Here is a 21,237-nt window from a genome sequence, read left to right as displayed (position 1 = left end):
TCTTCCTGCTATGCCACCATGTCTATGTCAATAACTGATTTCACTTGGGTTCCAACACGTTGGACTTCATAGTAAATCATATTGAAAAGCCAGCACTAGGTGATAATATCAAACGTAATCACATTGATCACATAAAGACGTTTACACTATTTTAGCAGAGTAGCGTGACACTTACCTTAAAAACCCCATACTATTTATTACTTCCCTTACAAAAAAACACATGTGAAATGTGTAGTTTTACATGTGTAATAGCTGTTTTCACATGTTGAGCTGAAATGTTCACATGTAAAAACAAAATAGATAGATGTGAGGTCAGCTGTTCACATGTATTACATTTAGAGTTCACCTGCACCACCTTTTCACGAGGGACAATAACATATTTTTTTAAATTGCAGATTGACATGTGAATTTGCAGTTTCACATGTGAAAAACTTTCACAGGTGAAAATGTAATTTTCACTTTCAAATGTGAAAAATATTAACATGTGAATATCTAACTCTCATATGTGGAATTGCATTTTGCACATCTAAAATACATTCACATGTAAAAATCGGACTTGCAGTTTTGTATGTGAAAAATTTATAATGTTGTCGTGCAGTTTCATGGTATCATATGTTGAAATTTTGCAACCCCATGTTGTCACATTTATTTCACATGAGATGATTTGTATTTGTATTTGTATTAATTAAGGATCCCCATCAGCTGCTGCAAAGCTAATCAAATTTAGTGTGTTCCCTCAGGCCAATACTCCACTATCACATGTGACCCGTTCCAGAAAACTAGGCGCATGTCGTGGGTCACTACTTCACAGGAGAACCTTTGAACGTAAACTTTTTTTTATCAGATAATGGGTGGGCTGGATATGCCAAGAGATGAGTTTGGATTGGTCTGCCATATAGCATGCGTCTTCTGTCTGTTTGAGCTGGTCAGTCTGTCTAGGTAATCCTGTCTAACACAGTTTTTTAAATGTATTGTATAGTAAAACTGCATAACTGTTGCTCTCCACTTTCTGCAGGCCCGAGTTTTGAAATCAGTGGAATTCGAGAATGTTGGAGATGGAGAAAACACCTGTCTCCGAATTACATCTTCAAACTAAGGGCAACCATGCCATCCGACAGGAGATGCGTCCATCCTTGATGTATATGTGTAAGATAGTCTAGTTAGCTACATTTTCAGATATTACATGCTTCTAATTTTGACAGAAAGTGGTTTCATTTCAAGTTAATGTGTACTGTTGGCTAGCTAGCTAATGTTAGCTGGCTGGCTCGCTAGCTGACGTTACGTGTATGTTCTTATTATTCGTATCTCAGGGCCAGCTATAGCCCAATGTCAGCTTGCTAACATTGAACCGGGTTGGTTAGCTTCCTGCAGATACATGCAGGGTAGTAATGTCATGAGATGGGATTATGGTTCATTGTTTACCTAGCTAGCTACATGTCTTAACAAAAGACTCCACTATGCAAGTAACCATTTTGGGTGCGTTCGTAAATTCAGTCTGGCTATCTTCTCCGATTTATGAGAGCACCTTTGTCTGAGTGTCGCCTCATGGGTTTTCCCGGTCAACACGGGTCTCGAACCAGCATTTGTAGAAACGCAGTTTGCACTGCAACGCAGTGTCTTAGACCACTGCGCTACTCGGGAAGTTCCAGACACAATTTATTTTAATGCTTACACAAAGTATCAAAATACTAAAATACTACACAGGACTCTGAAATAATTTAATTTAAATGTTAATTGTATTTTTTTAAATCACAGAAACAATGAGAAAATATGGAAAAATAAATAATGAAATGCTAAGTATATAAAGCAGTCCATGTAATCATCTGCCAGAGTGTAGCCTTAATCGGCCCAAGCCCCAAGTAATACATTTGGGCCAGAGACTGTAACTCTTACCGGAATCGGCCCGAGCCCCAAGTAATTCATTTGGGCCAGATAACTCACACCGGAATCAGCCCGAGCTCAATCCCTGCATCCTAGCCACAAGTAATACTGCCGAGGGCACATGACGTCGGCCGAGTCTGACTCTCAGCCGAGTGCCTCGACTCTCAGCCGGAATCGGTCCAGATCTACTGTACTAGCTGTGTAAATTGTTACCAGCACCACAATTACAGTCACCAACGCCCTGAAAAACTAGCCTAACCAGCTCTGCCAGGGCGAGTAAAATGGTCAGAGTGGGATGTTTTCTCATTTGTGTCTGGAAGTAGCTAGCAAGCTAGCCAATGTTAGCCAGTTAGCTTGGGTGCTTAACTGCCATTGTGAGGTCAGAACGTTCGGATCAACTCTACTCATTGGCCAGAGCGTCCAGTGTGCACTCTGGATGGTCTGAGAGCGAAACGCTCAGAATATATAAATGGACAATCTGACAGCACAGTTGCAGTCACCAACGCTCTGGATAAAATAACAGCCTAACCAGCTCTGCTAGGGCGAGTAATGTTCTCTCATTTGTATCTGGAATTCACTAGCAAGTTAGCTTGGGTGCCTGACTGCTGTTGTTTGTACAGAACACTTTAAAGTGATGGGTGGGGCTAAAGCTAAAGAGGGTGGGAACGATACTGAATGGGTGTAGACAAAGAAGGGCTCTCCAATAGTAGTACCAAAACATTCAAAGGCCATTTACAAGTTTATTAACTTTCAAAGCAGAATTACTTTCCCATTGTTCCTCAACTGTAGTGTATGATATACAATTTTGTAGCTCTGAGTCTCTACTTTTATCCAATGTAAAAAACACAATTTTGAATTTTGTGGCATATTTTGTGGGGTATGCATGGGTGTCTGAGCTGTGTGCTCGTAGTTTAAACAGACACCTTGGTGCATTCAGCACGTCAACACTTCTTACAAAAACAAGTAGTGATGAAGTCCATCTCTCCTCCACTTTGAGCCATGAGAGACTTACTTGCATGTTATTAATGTTAGCTCTCTGTGTACATTCAAGGGCCAGCCATGCTGCCCTGTTCTGAGCCAATTGTAATTGTCCAAGGTCCCTCTTTGTGGCACCTGACCACACGACTGAACAGGTGCAGTCCAGGTGCGACAAAACAAGAGCCTGTAGGGCCTGCCTTGTTGATAGTGTTGTTTAAAAGGCAGAGTGCTTTATTATGGACATACCTCTCCCCATCTTTACTACTGTTGTATCAACATGTTTTCACCACTATCCAGGGTTACTCCAAGCAGTTTAGTCTCCTGAACTTGCTCAATTTCCACATTATTTACTACACGATTCAGTTGATGTTTAGGGTTTAGTGAAGGATTTGTCCCAAATACAATGCTCTTAGTTTTTGAAATATTTAGGACTAATTTATTCCTTGCCACCCATTCTGAAACTAACTGCAGCTCTTTGTTAAGTGTTGCAATGATTTCACTCACTGTAGTAGTTGACGTGTATAGTATTGAGTCATCCGCATACATAGCCACACTGGCTTTACTCAGGCCAGTGGCATGTCATTAGTAAAGATTGAAAAAAGTAAGGGGCCTAGACAGCTGCCCTGGGGAATTCTGGATTCTATCTGGATTATGTTGGAGAATCTAAAGAACACCCTCTGTGATATGCTAGACATGTAACTCATGCTTTCACATGTGCTCAAATGTCACGTGTAGTTTCATGTTATCACATGTTGCTTTTATATGATGTCACGTTATCACATTAACTTCACATAATATCACATGTGATCACATGTGAAAGTCATGTGTTTTTCCATAAGGGTCTCTCTAAAGGCACCTTACAGTAGCTCTGTGTGGTTTCCTCTCTCTCACTTTGGATTACCCTTCAGTTTCCCCCTCCCTTTTCAATAAAAACATCCCATCATTAAAACCTCTCCCTGACAGAACACCAGCACCTCAAGTGTCGCTTGTTCATGTAAATTGTGATCCAGTTGACACTTGTACGGCTGAAATGGCTTCTGTGGCGAGCCAAATATGATAATTAGTGCGTGGTTGTTTGGGTGAGTGAGGCAAAAAGAGGCGGTGCCTACACACACACACACACACACACACACACACACACACACACACACACACACACACACACACACATGGCCATCTGATTCGCTGGCTGCACACACAGCTGATCTAATTGGGGAGTTGTAAAGGAGGCTGCCTCTCTAATTAGCTTGTGTCTGCCTCATTACCCAGCTGCCTATACTGGGATTTATCACCATCACACTGTCTTTATCTCTCTCTGTGCACCTGCTGCATCTCACACACAAACACTCTCCTCCTCCTGTGTTTCCTTCTCAAGGGAACACAAACACCTATGCAAAAACACCAACACAAGCATTCAATATCACATCAACATCACAGGCACACACACACAGGCACACACACATGCACACATGCACACACACACACACCATTGGCCGCTGTATATAGCAGCACAGTAAACAACAAATTGGCTGAAGAGGGGCTTTTATCTTTTAAGGTCCTATGGTGATCTGATCACAGCGCATAGCTACTTCATCACTGTCATCACCACATCCACAATGAAATTACACCCCACAACACAGCACTGCTGGACCAACGCTTGAAGAGCTTACCCCTCCACTTACCTGAGAGAGAGAGAGAGAGAGAGAGAGAGAGAGAGAGAGAGAGAGAGAGAGAGAGAGAGAGAGAGAGAGAGATGAACTCTTTAAGCTTTACAAAATGAACATTAATCTAACCAATAACGAAGACATTTAAAGTATACAAGATGTACGAGACCTTGGGGCTATAAGTTCTATCTGAATTAGTTCTTCACATAGAGTTGCTTTTTAGGTGGTCCTTTACATGTGAGATATGTCAGATTCTTATTTTTAAGTACATTTACGATTAAAAAAAATGAAACATTTGAACGTTCTATCTGAGCAAAATCCTTTGAACTTGGTGCTATAAGGTTAATCTGCAGTCCATTCACACAATAAAATAACATATGTATGTAAGGTATTGTACTTAATGAGTCATGAAAGAGAAAGACATCACAAAACAGTTCTGAGATCTGGGATTTGAAAAATATGAATTCTCTCAAAACTATACATTTATCATATCCTTGATTATTCATGTCGGTTCTGGTCCTCTTTTGTAATTATTTTTTTTCCACCACTTTTCAGAAGAATTGGCATAACGTACGGCAGAAACAAATAAATACAGGTGCCCTAAAGCATGTTTAGAGCCCACTGTAGAGGCATTGCTGTTTTTGTCTTGTTCTATATCAATAAGAAAACCTCCATGGAAGTGGTATTTCACTACAATTACAAACTTACCACATTTTATTGATAACTAGTAAGTTGTTTACTGACTTTGAGTGTCAGAGACCAGAACAACATATCCGTATACTCATCCAGAGCTAAGCTTTAGCAATGTTGCTAGTTCTCCACAGGATATAGTGTGTTTGTCCTTTTAGTGAACTATCGCTTTAACAAATGTGTGATGAACATGAATTAATATATTTGATGATGTGATTAGAAAGAAGGAAGCGTATTCTCTTCATTGAATCATTAAATGTCTGCATGTTTCTATTGAAATTGAAATAAATGCAATATTCCATGCCAGATAGAACCTTACGACTGAACCCAGATTGACATTTCAGAACTAGAAGAATCTAGCTGCGATTACAACCCCTAAAAAAAATGATTTACAAATGTCTTCAAATTTTGGGGTATCTCGAAGGTGAGGAACTTAATGGGTTATGAAAGAAGAATTCACTACAAAACCGTTCTGAGATCTTGGATGTGAAAACGTTGATGTCCAATATCTCAGAACAAGGAGCAGATAGAACCTTAATAGTCACAAGGACACGAAATCATCTAAATGGTCACCTGACATTATGGAAAACACTTTTGCATTGATTGTTGGCTAAACTGCCATGGCAGGATAAACTACTGTACCTCTCAGCTGTGTGGCTGTGACTCTGGCTGTGACCTGTGAGTTTCTACTGCTGTCCCAGAGAGCCCTGTGTGTCTCATTACACACAGAAGGTGTCCCCCTGGCAGTCCTCTCACACCACACAGCAGCCATCACACCTTTATTATCTCTTACTGTCTCTGATGTAACCACTACAAAGCCAGGACGAGGGGATGTTATGCGTAGTTAAAAGCTTTTAACTAGAAATAACGTTAATATTCATAACATTCCCCAAAGTGTTTAACTTTGAGATAAACACTGGATTTTTTTGACATACATTCAGTGATAATGCTTATTTTATCTATAGTGGTTGAAAAAAAGAGCTTTTATAAGTCAAATGTTTCTCTTATCCTTCCTCTCCCTCTCTCTCTCGCGCCCTCTCTCTCGTTCTCTCTCTCTCTCCCTCCCTCTTTCTCTCTGCGATACCTACATTGCCAGTCCCGTAGAGCCACAGAATATCTGGTGAGGGCAGCTGCTCGTGAATATTCATAAGCTGAGACAGTTGCTTCCTTGTCTGGTTGCATTCCTAATCACTATTGAGATGCGTAGAATCATTGTCTACCAATCACTATGCATCAAAATATGGCTAGGAACCGCTAACTCATGACTATGCAAGAAACGGTACGCTATGCATATCTGTGGGTGGTCTTGGGTACAATCTTAGTAGCAGTGAGAGCCAAGACTCATTTCCAAAATTAACATAATTATAATGAAACTTGAGGTGCTTCAAAATATGTCTAGGAACCTCTAACTCATTTATATGCAAGAAACGGTATGTTATGCATATATGTGGGTGGTCTTGTGTACAATCTTTGTATTAATGAGAGCTGAGACTAATTGGTAGATTCATTGGAAAAACTTAACACAAAGGCCACTCCAATACTGAAATAGTGCGTTTATAGATCCTTCTCCAAGTCAAACTGCTAACTCTATCATAACCAATCAATAGGACTTAACACGGTAAAAGCAAGGTGACCTGAAGCATGTGAGAAACTTCCACTATATGAGCACTGAATCAATGATTCAGGCCACTCAGGCCTGGAGAGGAAATAAGAAATCCATGGCTGCATCCAGATGGTCATATCTGGGAGCATGTTTTACATCATCTGCCATGGTTAATAATGGTTCCTATCATCATCATTAGGGACCTTGATTACACATTCGCTACTCAACTGAGAATCCCTTTGCATACTACGGAGCTGTGCAAAGCAAGTTTGCGTGACGTATTCTTCCTGATGGATATGGTGATCACATGATCAATTCCCGTTAACCAGTGATGACATCCTCTCAGATAGTACTTCCTGTTGACAGCCAAGATAAAGGGATGCACAGTACAAAAAAGGGTTGGTGTTCGGTCTTTGAGAGGTATAAAACATGAGAGTAGCACGTTGAAAAGGTCAGTCCCATAGAGCAGAGCAGAATAGAGAGGGTTTGGAAAGGCCATTGACTCCCAGTGGAGTCTGGTTGACAGACTAAAGCTGCTATATAGAGGGAACGGGGAACTCCTGGCTGAATAAAGACATTGTTACAGACTGGCAGGTACAGTGGCTATGACCTCAGGACTGATTCTTCTGAGCATGCATATCCAAAGGTTAGTTTAAATCAACACAAGATAAAGACTCACATTGGGGTTTTAGGTAAAGGACTTCCACTTTTATAAGTAGTCTCTAAAGCTCAGACTAAGTATAGCCTCTTACCTCAAACTGCTTGACGATGTCATGGAAGGCAGGGTTGAGTTTGCAGCTCTCTGCCAGTAAGGACATACTCCGGTCATACTCAGAGATGTAGGTAGCAAACCCAGCAAACTCCTCCCGTCGAGACAGGATCACATCCACCACCCTCTGGCTCTCCTCCCTGGTGATGGGGAATGGAATTATGTTGAGGTTTGGAGGATTGGATGAGTGTATGTTATTGAATAACAGTTGACAGGTAAGTTATTGAATTATGGACATAGAAACATGTCGATACCTCCTGAGCTCCTGAATGAACAAGAATAAAAAATATACAGTTGGATACTATTTACAATCATTCCACTTGATGCGTTTAAAATGCAGAGAAACGGTGTGCGAGTTCATTAGAACGTGCGTTGAAGATGTCGTTCCCATAGCAACGATTAAAACATTCCCTAACCAGAATCCGTGGATTGATGGCAGCATTCGCGTGAAACTGAAAGCGCGAACCACTGCTTTCAATCAGGGCAAGGTGTCTGGTAACATGACTGAATACAAACAGTGCAGCTATTCCCTCCGTAAGGCTATCAAACAAGCTAAGCGTCAGTACAGAGACAAAGTAGAATCTCAATTCAACGGCTCAGACACAAGAGGCATGTGGCAGGGTCTACAGTCAATCACGGACTACAGGAAGAAATCCAGCCCAGTCACGGACCAGGATGTCTTGCTCCCAGGCAGACTAAATAACTTTTTTGCCCGCTTTGAGGACAGTACAGTGCCACTGACACGGCCTGCAACGGAAACATGCGGTCTCTCCTTCACTGCAGCCGAGGTGAGTAAAACATTTAAACGTGTTAACCCTCGCAAGGCTGCAGGCCCAGACGGCATCCCCAGCCGCGCCCTCAGAGCATGCGCAGACCAGCTGGCTGGTGTGTTTACGGACATATTCAATCAATCCCTATACCAGTCTGCTGTTCCCACATGCTTCAAGAGGGCCACCATTGTTCCTGTTCCCAAGAAAGCTAAGGTAACTGAGCTAAACGACTACCGCCCCGTAGCACTCACTTCCGTCATCATGAAGTGCTTTGAGAGACTAGTCAAGGACCATATCACCTCCACCCTACCTGACACCCTAGACCCACTCCAATTTGCTTACCGCCCAAATAGGTCCACAGACGATGCAATCTCAACCACACTGCACACTGCCCTAACCCATCTGAACAAGAGGAATACCTATGTGAGAATGCTGTTCATCGACTACAGCTCGGCATTCAACACCATAGTACCCTCCAAGCTCGTCATCAAGCTCGAGACCCTGGGTCTCGACACCGCCCTGTGCAACTGGGTACTGGACGTCCTGACGGGCCGCCCCCAGGTGGTGAGGGTAGGTAACAACATCTCCTCCCCGCTGATCCTCAACACTGGGGCCCCACAAGGGTGCGTTCTGAGCCCTCTCCTGTACTCCCTGTTCACCCACGACTGAGTGGCCACGCACGCCTCCAACTCAATCATCAAGTTTGCGGACGACACAACAGTGGTAGGCTTGATTACCAACAACGACGAGATGGCCTAGAGGGAGGAGGTGAGGGCCCTCGGAGTGTGGTGTCAGGAAAATAACCTCACACTCAACGTCAACAAAACTAAGGAGATGATTGTGGACTTCAGGAAACAGCAGAGGGAACACCCCCCTATCCACATCGATGGAACAGTAGTGGAGAGAGTAGCAAGTTTTAAGTTCCTCGGCATACACATTACAGACAAACCGAATTGGTCCACTCACACAGACAGCATGGTGAAGAAGGCGCAGCAGCGCCTCTTCAACCTCAGGAGGCTGAAGAAATTCGGCTGGTCACCAAAAGCACTCACAAACTTCTACAGATGCACAATAGAGAGCATCCTGGTGGGCTGTATCACTACTGGTACGGCAACTGCTCCGCCCTCAACCGTAAGGCTCTCCAGAGTGTAGTGAGGTCTGCACAACGCATCACCGGGGGCAAACTACCTGCCCTCCAGGACACCTACACCACCCGATGTTACAGGAAGGCCATAAAGATCATCAAGGACATCAACCACCCGAGCCACTGCCTGTTCACCCCGCTAGCATCCAGAAGGCGAGGCCAGTACAGGTGCATCAAAGCAGGGACCGAGAGACTGAAAAACAGCTTCTATCTCAAGGCCATCAGACTGTTAAACAGCAACCACTAACATTGAGTGGCTGCTGCCAACACACTGACACTGACTCAACTCCAGCCACTTTAATAATGGGAATTGATGGGAAATGATGTAAATATATCACTAGCCACTTTAAACAATGCTACCTTATATAATGTTACTTACCCTACATTATTCATCTCATTTGCATACATATATACTGTACTCTATATCATTGACTGCATCCTTATGTAATACATGTATCACTAGCCACTTTAACTATGCCACTTTGTTTACATACTCATCTCATATGTATATACTGTACTCGATACCATCTACTGTATCTTGCCTACGCTGCTCTGTACCATCACTCATTCATATATCCTTATGTACATATTCTTTATCCCCTTACACTGTGTATAAGACAGTAGTTTAGGAATTGTTAGTTAGATTACTTGTTGGTTATTACTGCATTGTCGGAACTAGAAGCACAAGCATTTCGCTACACTCGCATTAACATCTGCTAACCATGTGTATGTGACAAATACAATTTAATTTGATTTGATTTGAGAACTGTCTATGCTTTTTCATTTCTATGGAATTTACAAGTCTGTGGGTATTTATTTATGAGTGCATATAATAATAATAATAATATTAGCTAATTAAAATAATACATTAAACACATCTTTATAAAATGTATAAAATTGTGTCTTCAGCAGGGATATAAAAGAGGCACTGAATCTGCATATATAGATATCCCACTGTGTTTAACGTACTCAATGTCTCACCATTGTCTGATGCGTGAGTCCAGCTCAGTGAGGATGTTGCTGTGGAGTATGTAGACCTCAGGGAGTGTGCCCAGTATCTCCCCCAGCCTCTGTTCCTCCACCACAGGTTCCCCATCCTCCCCCACCGCCTCCGACACTGCTGCCCTGAAGTCCTGCAGGTGAGGGATGAAGAAGGGGAGAGAAGAGAGGGAGTGGAGGGAGAAGGGGAGAGGAATTAAGGCAGGAAGAAGGGGAGGAAAAGAATAAGGAGGGAAAGGGCAAAGGAGGGAGAGAGTTACAAGGGGAACGGGTCAGATCCTCCTAGAGCTTAACATCCTTCCTGTTTCTCTAACCCAGTATCATCTCAGTCTGTCTTCCTCTTCCCCAGTCTCTGCCTGTCTAACCACTCAGGAAAAGGGGTTCTGGACCTGGGTTACCTACCAGCTGTTAGGTTGCATAATGACCTTGGTCACTGATACATTGCTGAACACAACCCTACCATTTATCATGAACTATATGTTCTTATACAACGGATGGGTCTAATTCTGGATGCTGATTGGTTAAAACCACATTCCAACCGGTTTCTATCCATAAGTTACACAAGTAAGGCTGTGACGTTGAAATGCCTATTTACTGTTCCATCTCACTGCGCAATCCACTGTCTCATCAGCCCAACAAGGCAATTTATAAACGTGATTTCTACTGTAACATTATCTCCCCTTTCTTTCAGACTAACATTTGGTTTTCAACAACAGAGATTTGTATAAAACTTGTTGTCTGTCTCTTCGACATTTGCAACATTGTTTCAGTATTTTAATTCAATCTCCAGCTGTCCCATAGTAATGAATGTGTCGTGAGTTAGGACGGGAAAGACAGACAGGCAACTTTTCTTAGCCAGTCAAAATCATGAATCAGAATAGTTTTTATGGATATATTCAAAGACATTTCTATAGAAAAGCAGGCCAAACAAAATGATTTTTTAAATGAAAATATGTCAATCATAATTTGAATTTGTTTCTTAACCTGTTCGAAGCCGATGTTTGGAGGATATATTGGACTTCGTCTCGGCCTAACAACCTTGCCAATATATCCTTCAAACACCGGCTTTGAGGGCATTGTCACTTAAACACTATTATTGCACACTGTTTGAGTCCATGTAATTTATTATGTGACTTGTTAAGCACATTTTTACTTTTGAACTTATTTAGGCTTGCCATTACAAAGGGGTTGAAGCCATTTCAGCTTTTAATTTATAAATATTTTGTACAAAATTCCAAAAACATAATTCCAACTTTACATTATGGTGAATTATGTTTGCACCAGTGACAAAATATCTCAATTTAATCCATTAGAAATTCAGGCTGTAACACAACAAAATGTGGAAAAAGCCAACTCAGAAGCTGACGTTCGTTAGCGTTAGCATTCTCATAGAGAATGACTGGCGGTGTTAGCTAGTTGGCATTTCAGAATATCTGATGGCCGTGATTCATACCGGTTGTATCCCTTTTCAATCAAAGAACAATACTTGAAATGGCAATTTTGTTAGACACAGAATATCAATGACAAAATGTTTTATGTAGATATTTGCAATCTGTTGTGCCATAAAGATAACTAGCTAACACCACCAGTCATTCTCTATGAGACTGGCCACCCCTCAAAGACTGGTTTCTAGGTTTATTCCTAGGTTCCTGCCTTTCTCGGGAGTTTTTCCTAGCCACTGTACTTTATTGCTTGCTCTTTGGGTTTTAGACTGGGTATCTGTATAGCACTTTGTGACAACTGCTGATGTAAAAAGGGCTTTATAAAATACAGTTGATTGATTCATTTATTAATGCTAATGAACATTGGCTTCTGAGTGCTTATGGAGGAAGACAAGTTTAAATGTTTGGACGCGCCCCCTGCCAACAGCTTCAGTACTACCCACAAGAGGTAAAGAAAAGGGAATCTCTCATTCAAATGCATTCATTTTAGTGCTGCATTAAATGGCTTAAAATATGATAATATATATTTTAAAATGTTGTATTGTATCTATAACTGAGTTGATGTCTGACTTGTGTTGTGCTAGCCATCAATTTGAATTAAAAAAACAACAACTTTTACCACATATTTCAAGCTACGAAGCCACGGTGGTGAAATTCTAATTCAATAGCCTACAACAGGGATGGGGAACTGGCCCCACTGCCTTTTTGTAGGCCCGACAACCAATAATAATAATAATCTATATTTTTTTAATTGTGGGGAGGGACTCCGTCGGGGTCTCAACTTACTGTTGAGAGTTAGAATAATAGGTGCAATTTCGGAATTTGGTTGTGCAGTCACTCAATTAGCCAGTGTCAGCAAAATATTTTTAGATTGATAAATTAGTTTCGCGGCCAGCTTTCTGAACTTGTAGTAAGCATGGTTAAATTACCGACCGGGGTGGGGCCTATTGATCATTAGTTGTCATATTAAAAACTGAAAATATTTGCCTCCAGCCTATGGCAAAATGTGTAGAGTTGCATAAAATGAGTTATAAAATTGCTAAATCTTCTCTCCACCCCATGGAAAATTTGTAGAATTGCAGCAAACTTGCTTTAGAACGGCAACATTTTATCTATGCCCCAATAATTTGCATCTCTGTAATTTATTTGAGATAGCTAAACTAAAAAGAGGAACTTGTGTGTCATGTATACCTAGCTAGCTATATCTAGCTTGAGTCAAAGCAGAAGCTGTCACTTTTCATCAGCATAAATCCAAATATTGATGAGAAAATTATATCACCACTTTGTGCAATTCAAAGACCCAAGCCAGCTAGTTGTCATGGATGACAGATCAGGTTTGAAAAACCTAAAATGTGTTTTATGGTCGGGACAAACTGCACACCCAAACTGCATACCCAAGCTATTGATCTAGCTGTTGAGCACTTTGAACATGACTTTAAAGCAAACCAAAGACAGGAAACTAGCTAGTTAGTGAACTATTTTCCAATAAGGCATTACTTTCATAACCCATCTAGCTAAGATAATACTTTTCACCTTGTTTGTCGATCTGTAATGCTAGCTGGCTATGCAGTTCCAACCTATCTAGCTAGCTGCCCATACAACCAGCTAGCAATGGGCAGCTAGCCAGTTAAATATATCTAGTACAGAAGAGACATTCATCAAGGCGAAGTTGGATATTAGTAGCGTTGTAGCTAGTAAAGGATCTATTATACAGCCAGTTAAGATGGAGAGCATACGATTTAAACCCCCAAAATAAACATGTTTTCCAACATTCTGAAGCTTTCTTTACCCTTTGTGGTCGTTGCTAAACAATAGCCTCACATCATCGATGACACAAACCTGTCTTCCTCCATACTAAGTGAAAACAAATGTTTTCATTTTATTTTTTTAAATTCCTCAAAATAGAACATATCTTTCAAATCCTGTGCACATAAATGAATAGTTTTTCATATTTAATTCATATTTAACAACGTTTTGCTTGTTTGTGAGTGGGCCGGAAGGAAAAAAACAATCACAACAAATTGGATGTGCTCTTGTTGTCAGGCGTCATAAGGTGAATAGGTTCCAGAAGCCATTGATGACATCACGTCCTGTGTGTCAGCTCCTTGGTTTGTGGTGGTTCTCTCCGGCAGCCAGCCAGCCAGCCAGCCAGCCCTGTGCTTAGGTTTATCAGTGTTGTTCCAGCTAGATTGACTACCTTGCCTTGACAATGTGGGCTCGTCAGCCCAGGGGTAGTCAGTCAGATGATTATGCAGAAACGTACGCACCAGGCATTGTTTGAGGTGAATTTACACAAGCGCTGGAGCACATCGGTGCTCATTTGACGCCAGGGTACCTTCCACAGAGAAAAATCTAGAATAGGTCAATGTTACCTTCATTTAAGGTGTCCACCCCGAGATTGGAAGGTTGTGAGCTTTGATCCCCGGGGAAGTCATACCAAAGACAGTAAAAATGGGACTTGATGCATCTCAGCATTAAGGGGAGAGATTGGGGGTAAGGGCCTGTGATAGACTAGCATCCTGTCCACGGGGTGTACTTGTACATCAAGCTGCTACACGGGATAGGCTCCTGCCATATGAGCTGTTCTGGCTTGCGCAAGGCTACTTACTTAGCTTTAGTCAGCTATGTTCACTGTAACTTCACCTTTTCAAAAATAGATAAGAGTATAAGATAGCAATGGGGTTGGTTCTTTGTACCAGTTACCTTAGGCAGATAATACATTAAAGCAGATGGGGACATTCTGAATGAGGAGAACCAACTGTTGATTCCCAGAGGTCAGTGATGCATCAAATACAGCTGTTGTCATTCCTCTCCATGATTTCTCATTTACTGCTTGTCAGAGTAAGTGTACAGTCTAGATCCCAGCAGGTTTGGCTGAAAAATGGACATTTTCCAGTAAGGCACTGGAGCTCGACCTTCACATATAGAATAGATTGAATGCGGTACCATGAGTAATTCATTTGATCCCATTTTGATCTCAGAAGAATGTTGTATGGAGAGCCAATGCATTTGAAGTAGGGAAACCCCTAACCCAGAATGTTGTGGATTCAATTTCCAGATGCAACAAAAGCTAAATGAGACTCTTGCCTTGAAGGAGTCATTGAAAATAAGAATTTGTTCTTAATTGACCTGCTTGGTTAAATAAAAGTCAAATTAAAAAATAGTTTGCTGAATTGGTAAACTGTTGATATTTTGTCATGGAGCTAGTGTGTGTGGTTGCTTGGATAGTTGGAACCTGACAGCTTGAATCCAGGGAACCTCATCATTCATACTGGATACCATTGAGCAAGGGCGCTACCTGAATTAGTTAGTTAGGTGTACACCCATGATTTATGATCGGTTCATTGGAATGTAAAAGCTGTAATCTATGCACTTTGATCCCATAAAAACAAACTGAGTAATGCAAATATCGTACACAAGTCCACTCTAATGATTGTACTATACATCATCATTATACTAGGTTTCTTATGCAGATTCTGTAGACATATCAACGTCTTTTTGTTGCTTTGTTACTGAGTCTTTCATGTAAAGATCATGAACATTCTTATTCATTACCTTTTGTACAGTGTGTTCTTTCATGAATTCTCAATCCTGCACACTTGCTAGGTTTTTTGAATACTGAATGCAGGTTGTATAACCTTGTTCCCCCCCCCCTTCTCAATAAGGTTATTATATCAGCTACATGTCCCTCATACGCACCTTCCATGCATGATATTCAACAATATTTCATTATTCTGTTGCAAAATGCATAACTGCAACACTCACCTATTATGAATCTTAAAGCTATAACAGTAGAGGGATGTTTCTAAGTGGGTTCCCTCTCCAACAGACCTAACTCAGCAATCCATGCATGATTGGAACAGACCAGACATTCCTAGACGACCCCCCCCCCCCTTCCCCCACACACACCCCACACACTCCCTAGAGCTCTCGAACACTCACACTCAGCTGGGGGGAAAGACCACCGTCAGTGAGAGTTAGGAGAAAACACACAAGCTATTGTTCCATTGTTTGATAAGAAATAACAAAAAATACAACACATTTCCAGACCCTGTCCCCAAATGGGAAGTGAAGTTCTTCTTCTGAGTTTTCTTCTCCAGGACTTTCCCAAATAACAGGCTGACGTTTGCTCTGTTCATATATTTGTCTCTCAGGTTTGACGAGGCTTCCCTGTTCAACCAACTGTCTAATGTTGTCATTTGACCCTGTATGCTTTAATTCTATACACTGGGGGTGAGAGTAGATGAGATAAGTAGAGGGTAAAGCTGCTGTCCTGTGTAGGGGCTTAGTGAGCTGTGAGTAAGACAACTGTGTCTGTCCCAGGGGAGGGAGCAGGCAGGACATAAAGTAGCAGCCAGGTCTCCTTCACAGCAGCAGTGATGAATGCTAACTCAGATGGGATCGATAGCACATGATGAACGGGAGGCGTTAAAGCACACAGTGTCACAGTATTATCTCACTGTGGTGTGTATGTCTCTACTTGTTTTTCAGTTCTAAAACTGAAATTGATGAGGTCCAGACGCTTGTCCTTGTAGATACATGATGGATTTATATTATAGATGGTGTTAGCTACCAGACAGCCATACCAGGAGGGACAATTGATATTGTTGAAGCATTTTGACACCTTCAATCAATTAGTGAACTTTCATATGTTTTCCCCAATTCTTAGAATAGAGAAATTACCCTTCTCAAGAGCATTCCTTCCTAGAGAAGCCATGAAGCCACTGAAGTTTTAGCCTGTGTGGTGACACTAACACAATCACGTTTTAATGTAGTGATATGCAGTTCGGGAATGATGTGTAACTTTTTTGAATGACTCTTTTTACTGCCTCGAGAGTCATGATCATTTTTTCTGTAGGGACTTTAGTCGTTCGTTTGAACTTCTGGCTGGCCGCAATGAATTCTACTGCAGGATTAATACGCAATACTCTGGCTCAGCGGAGACGTGCTCCGACCAACAGCTGTCTATGATACACTCACCGGACAGTTTATTATGTACACCCATTTAGTACCGGGTCGGACCCCTCCTTTGCCTCCAGAACAGCCTGTATTCTTTGGGGCAGTCTACAAGGTGTCGTAAACGTTCCACAGGGATGTTGGTCCATGCTGACGCAATGACATAATGCAGTTGCTGTAAATTGGATGGTGGTACATTCATGCTGCAAACAGCCTGTTTTGTGTTGAGGTCTGGGTAGTACGCAGGCCACTCAAGTAAACTGAACTCGCTGTCATGTTCCAGGCAATGTTTTTCCACTCCTCAATTGTCCAGTGTTGGTGATCGCTTGCCTACTGAAGCCTCTTCTTCTTGTTTTTAACTGATAGGAGTGGAACCTGGTGTGGTTGTCTGCTGCAATAGCCCATCGGTGACAAGGATCGATAAGTTCTGCATTCCAAGATGCCGTTCTGCACACCATTGTTGTACTGCGCTGTTATTTGTGGCTCTTAGCTTGCATGATTCCTATCATTCCCCTTCAACCTCTCTGATCAACAATATGTTTTCGCTCACATGACTGCCGGTGACTGGATATTATTTGTTTCACACCATTCTCGGTAAACCCTAGAGACCTTTATGCATGAAAAGTCAAGAAGTGAGGCCGTTTCTGAGATATTGGATCCGGCGTGCCTGGCACCACCGAAAATGCCACGCTCAAAGTTGCTTAGGTCACTTGTTTTGCCGATTCTAATGTTTAGTCGAACAGTAACTGACTGCCTCGATGCCTGTCTGCCTGCTTTATATTACAAGCCACGACCATGTGACTCACTGTCTCACTGATAATTGAACTGATAATTGATTGCATGGTGCAAGAATTAAAGCAAGTAATTGATTATTGAACGTTTTGATGGACACAGCTTTGTCGAACTAAAAAAAACATACACACAGCCTTTGCTCAAAAAACTCAAACTCGAACGAATCGTTTGGGGGGGCTGCAGTTCACGAACGATATTGTGCTTATCACCCTCATGGCAGTCAACCAAGGCATTTCGCTAAGAGTTGTTCAAAATCTAGTCCAGTAGCGGCCACAACTAAACCTTCTTTCAAATGCATCAAGAAATAATATTATTTGTATACTTAAAAATGAACAAATGTACATCGTTTAAAGCACACTTTAAGTCTCAGTCACAAATGGCAGCTCCAATAAGCCCCTTTATGGTGAATGACATGTGAACAAGAGGCTTGTTGTCACGACTTCTGCCAAAGTCGATGCCTCTCCTTGTTCGGGCGGTGCTCGGCGGTCAATGTCACCGGTCTTCCAGCCATCATGGATCTATTTTTCATTTTCTATTGGTTTTGTCTTGTCTTCCTACACACCTGGTTCCAATCCCATTCATTACCTGTTGTGTATTTTATTTTTTTGTTTTGTGAATTTTACCACGTTTTCTCCCCAATTTCGTGGTATCCCATTGTTTAGTAGCTTCTATCTTGTCTCATCGCTACAACTCCCGTACGGGCTCGGGAGAGACGAAGGTTGAAAGTCATGCGTCCTCCGATACACAACCCAACCAAGCCGCACTGCTTCGTAACACAACGCGCATCCAACCCGGAAGCCAGCCGCACCAATGTGTCGGAGGAAACACTGTGCACCTGGCAACCACCGTCGCTGGTGTGCGATGAGACAAGGATATCCCTACCGGCCAACCCCTCCCTAACCCGGAAGCTAGGCCAATTGTGCGTCGCCCCACGGACCTGGGCGCGAACCCAGGGTCTCTGGTGGCACAGCTGGCACTGCAGTACAGCACCCTTAACCACTGTGCCACCCGGGAGGCACCTGTTGTGTGTTTAACCCTCTGTTTCCCCTCATGTCCTTGTCAGAGATTGTTTGTTGTTCATTTATCATGTTGTTTGTATTGGTGCGCGACAGAGCCTCGTACCCACTTTGTTTTGATTATTGTCATGGTTTTGGAGCCATGTTTTTAAGTTATTAAACTACTCCATTTTACCAAGTTCGATTCTCCTGCACCTGACTTCCCTGCCACCTATACACACTTTTATGACACTTGTGGAATCATGACTCTTTCAAGTTTTCAGTTTATCGTTCACCAGTAGAGGTTTGTGTGTGCTCTGGGCATTACTATCTCAAATTAACAAAATCAGTTGAAAGATTTGTTCTTTTGACTGAATGAGTCGAAAAACTCAGTCAGTAAAAAGAGCAGAATCTACCATCACTATTTTTAAAAGCCTACTATGGTTATTTTACATGATTTTTGAATGACTACCTCATCTCAGTACCCCACGCATACAATTATCTGTAGGGTCTTTCAGTCATGCAGTTAACACAGGTTCAACCACAAAGATTAGGGAGATGTTCCATTGCCTCGCAAAGAAGGGCACCTATTGGCAGATGGGTAAAAATAAAAGCAGACATTGACTATCCCTTTGAGCATGGTGAAGTTATTAATTACACTTTGGATGGTGTATCAATACACCCAGTCACTACAAAGATACAGGCATTCTTCCTAACTCAGTTGCCAGAGAGGAAGGAAATCGCTCAGGGATTTCACCATGAGGCCAATGGTGACTTTAAAACAGTAACAGAGTTTAATGACTGTGATAGGAGAACACAGAGGATGGAGCAACATCATTGTAGTTACTCCACAATACTAACCTATTTGACATAGTAAAAATAAGGAAGCCTGTAGGGAATAAAACATATTCTAAAACATTCTTCCTGTTGGCAACAACTCTAAAGTAACATTGCAAAAATATGTGGCATAGCAATTCACTTTTTGTCCTGAATATAAAGCGTTATGTATGGGGCAAATCCAATACAACCCATTACCGAGTAACACTTCATATTTTGAAGCATAGTTGTGGCTGCATCATGTTATGGGTATGCTTGTAATCGTTAAGGATTGGGGAGTTTTCAGGATAACAAAAAGACGGAATGGAGCTGTAATTTTCCTCAACATAGAATGAACATATCTTTCAAATTCTGTGAACATTATGTAATAGTTTTGACAAATGTAATTCATATTTAACAAAGTTTTGCTTGTTTGTGAATGGGCCGGAAGGAGGAAAACAGTCATGTTCAATAAGGAACAGGATCAAGTGGGCGTGGCATTATAAATGTAATAATTGTACTGTACAATGAGAGTGATGTCGCTCCATTTGTTTATCTTACCTCTTGAAGGAGCTTAAGGGCCTTTACATGTCTAAAAACACAACAAGAGAGAGTGATAGGTTAGTGATATTGTCAGCTTAAATGGGAATCCATTCACACATCCATTTAGAGAGGTAAATACTTTAGCAGATTATTACAAGATATAAAAGAACAAGATACAACACGTGTGTCACATGATTTACATAGAGAAACATTCTCCAACAAGTCAAATGTACTCTCCGAAGTATATCAGAAGAACAGTTCACTGTCTGCTGAGGCTGTGCTGATATTCAATAACTTAAACCAGACACTCATTTAATTGGCTGTCAGTTTGGGATGCTGTGGATGCTACTCAATAAATTAGTGAAGACAGTGATGAATAGTACAGAGAGAGTTAGAGAGAGAGAGAGAGAGAGAGAGAGGGAGAGAATGAGAGAGAACAAGAGAGAGAGAGAGAGAGAGAGAGAGAGAGAGGGCGAATGGCCTGACTAAAGCAGGGATGCTACTGAATCCATTAAAAGAGATACTCACAGTCTCTCAGAGTCCACCAGCTCTTTGGCGACGTAGAAGGCTCTGGATCGTCCATCAATCTGGGTGAAAGAAACGAAAGCAGCAAGAAGTGAATGAACAGAGCTAATGTTAAAATGCTCTCTTTGGGTACTTATTCCTGTGAAACACTGATAGCAACAGCTACACGGGAGGAGGAGATTGAGGAAAAGCTCATTTTGATTTACTTGATTATCCACTGTCAAAATAAGAGTGATTATTTGATTAGAGTGGAGCATAGACGTGAAAGCTTTTTAAAATACACAAATTTAAATTCAGATGCATTATGTATGAGAGGCTGGCTGGCTATTTCTGGGACTGGCGCAACTATTTTTCTCCTTATTGTGTTTTTCTTTTGAAGAAGAAGAAGAAAGCAAGGAAATGTGAGTCACGTGGCGGGAGCCCGGCTGATATTATTGTGGCAGTGGGATGGGGTCCATCTCTGGGCTACTGTAAAATGGCTGCTTGAATAGAAAGAAGTTTCAACAGAAAGTGATAGCCACTATTGAATGTGGTAGCCAAGTGAAATATTATGTCGTGGATATTACAAGTAAAGGTCATCCATCTTAGATATACTTAATAATAAGCGTTTCATTCCCAAATCTTTCAAGATCTGTACAACCTGTGACCTAACACATGCCCACAGAGTTAC

General features: G+C 41.7%; 1 protein-coding gene across 1 annotated transcript in view; it reads right to left on the bottom strand.

Annotated features, from left to right (window-relative positions):
- Positions 1-21,237, bottom strand: part of LOC135542087 (FYVE, RhoGEF and PH domain-containing protein 5-like) — a 45,303-nt gene that overhangs the window by 12,287 nt on the left and 11,779 nt on the right. The window contains 4 exon segments of the mRNA XM_064968738.1: positions 7,569-7,725; positions 10,481-10,632; positions 20,061-20,091; positions 20,571-20,629. Coding sequence (XP_064824810.1) covers positions 7,569-7,725; positions 10,481-10,632; positions 20,061-20,091; positions 20,571-20,629 — 399 coding nt within the window.

The sequence above is a fragment of the Oncorhynchus masou genome, chromosome 6 (genome assembly GCF_036934945.1).
Source record: "Oncorhynchus masou masou isolate Uvic2021 chromosome 6, UVic_Omas_1.1, whole genome shotgun sequence".
Classification (NCBI taxonomy): domain Eukaryota; kingdom Metazoa; phylum Chordata; class Actinopteri; order Salmoniformes; family Salmonidae; genus Oncorhynchus; species Oncorhynchus masou.
The sequence above is the reverse complement of the archived record's forward strand: the minus strand, read 5'-3'. Positions and strand labels throughout refer to the sequence as shown.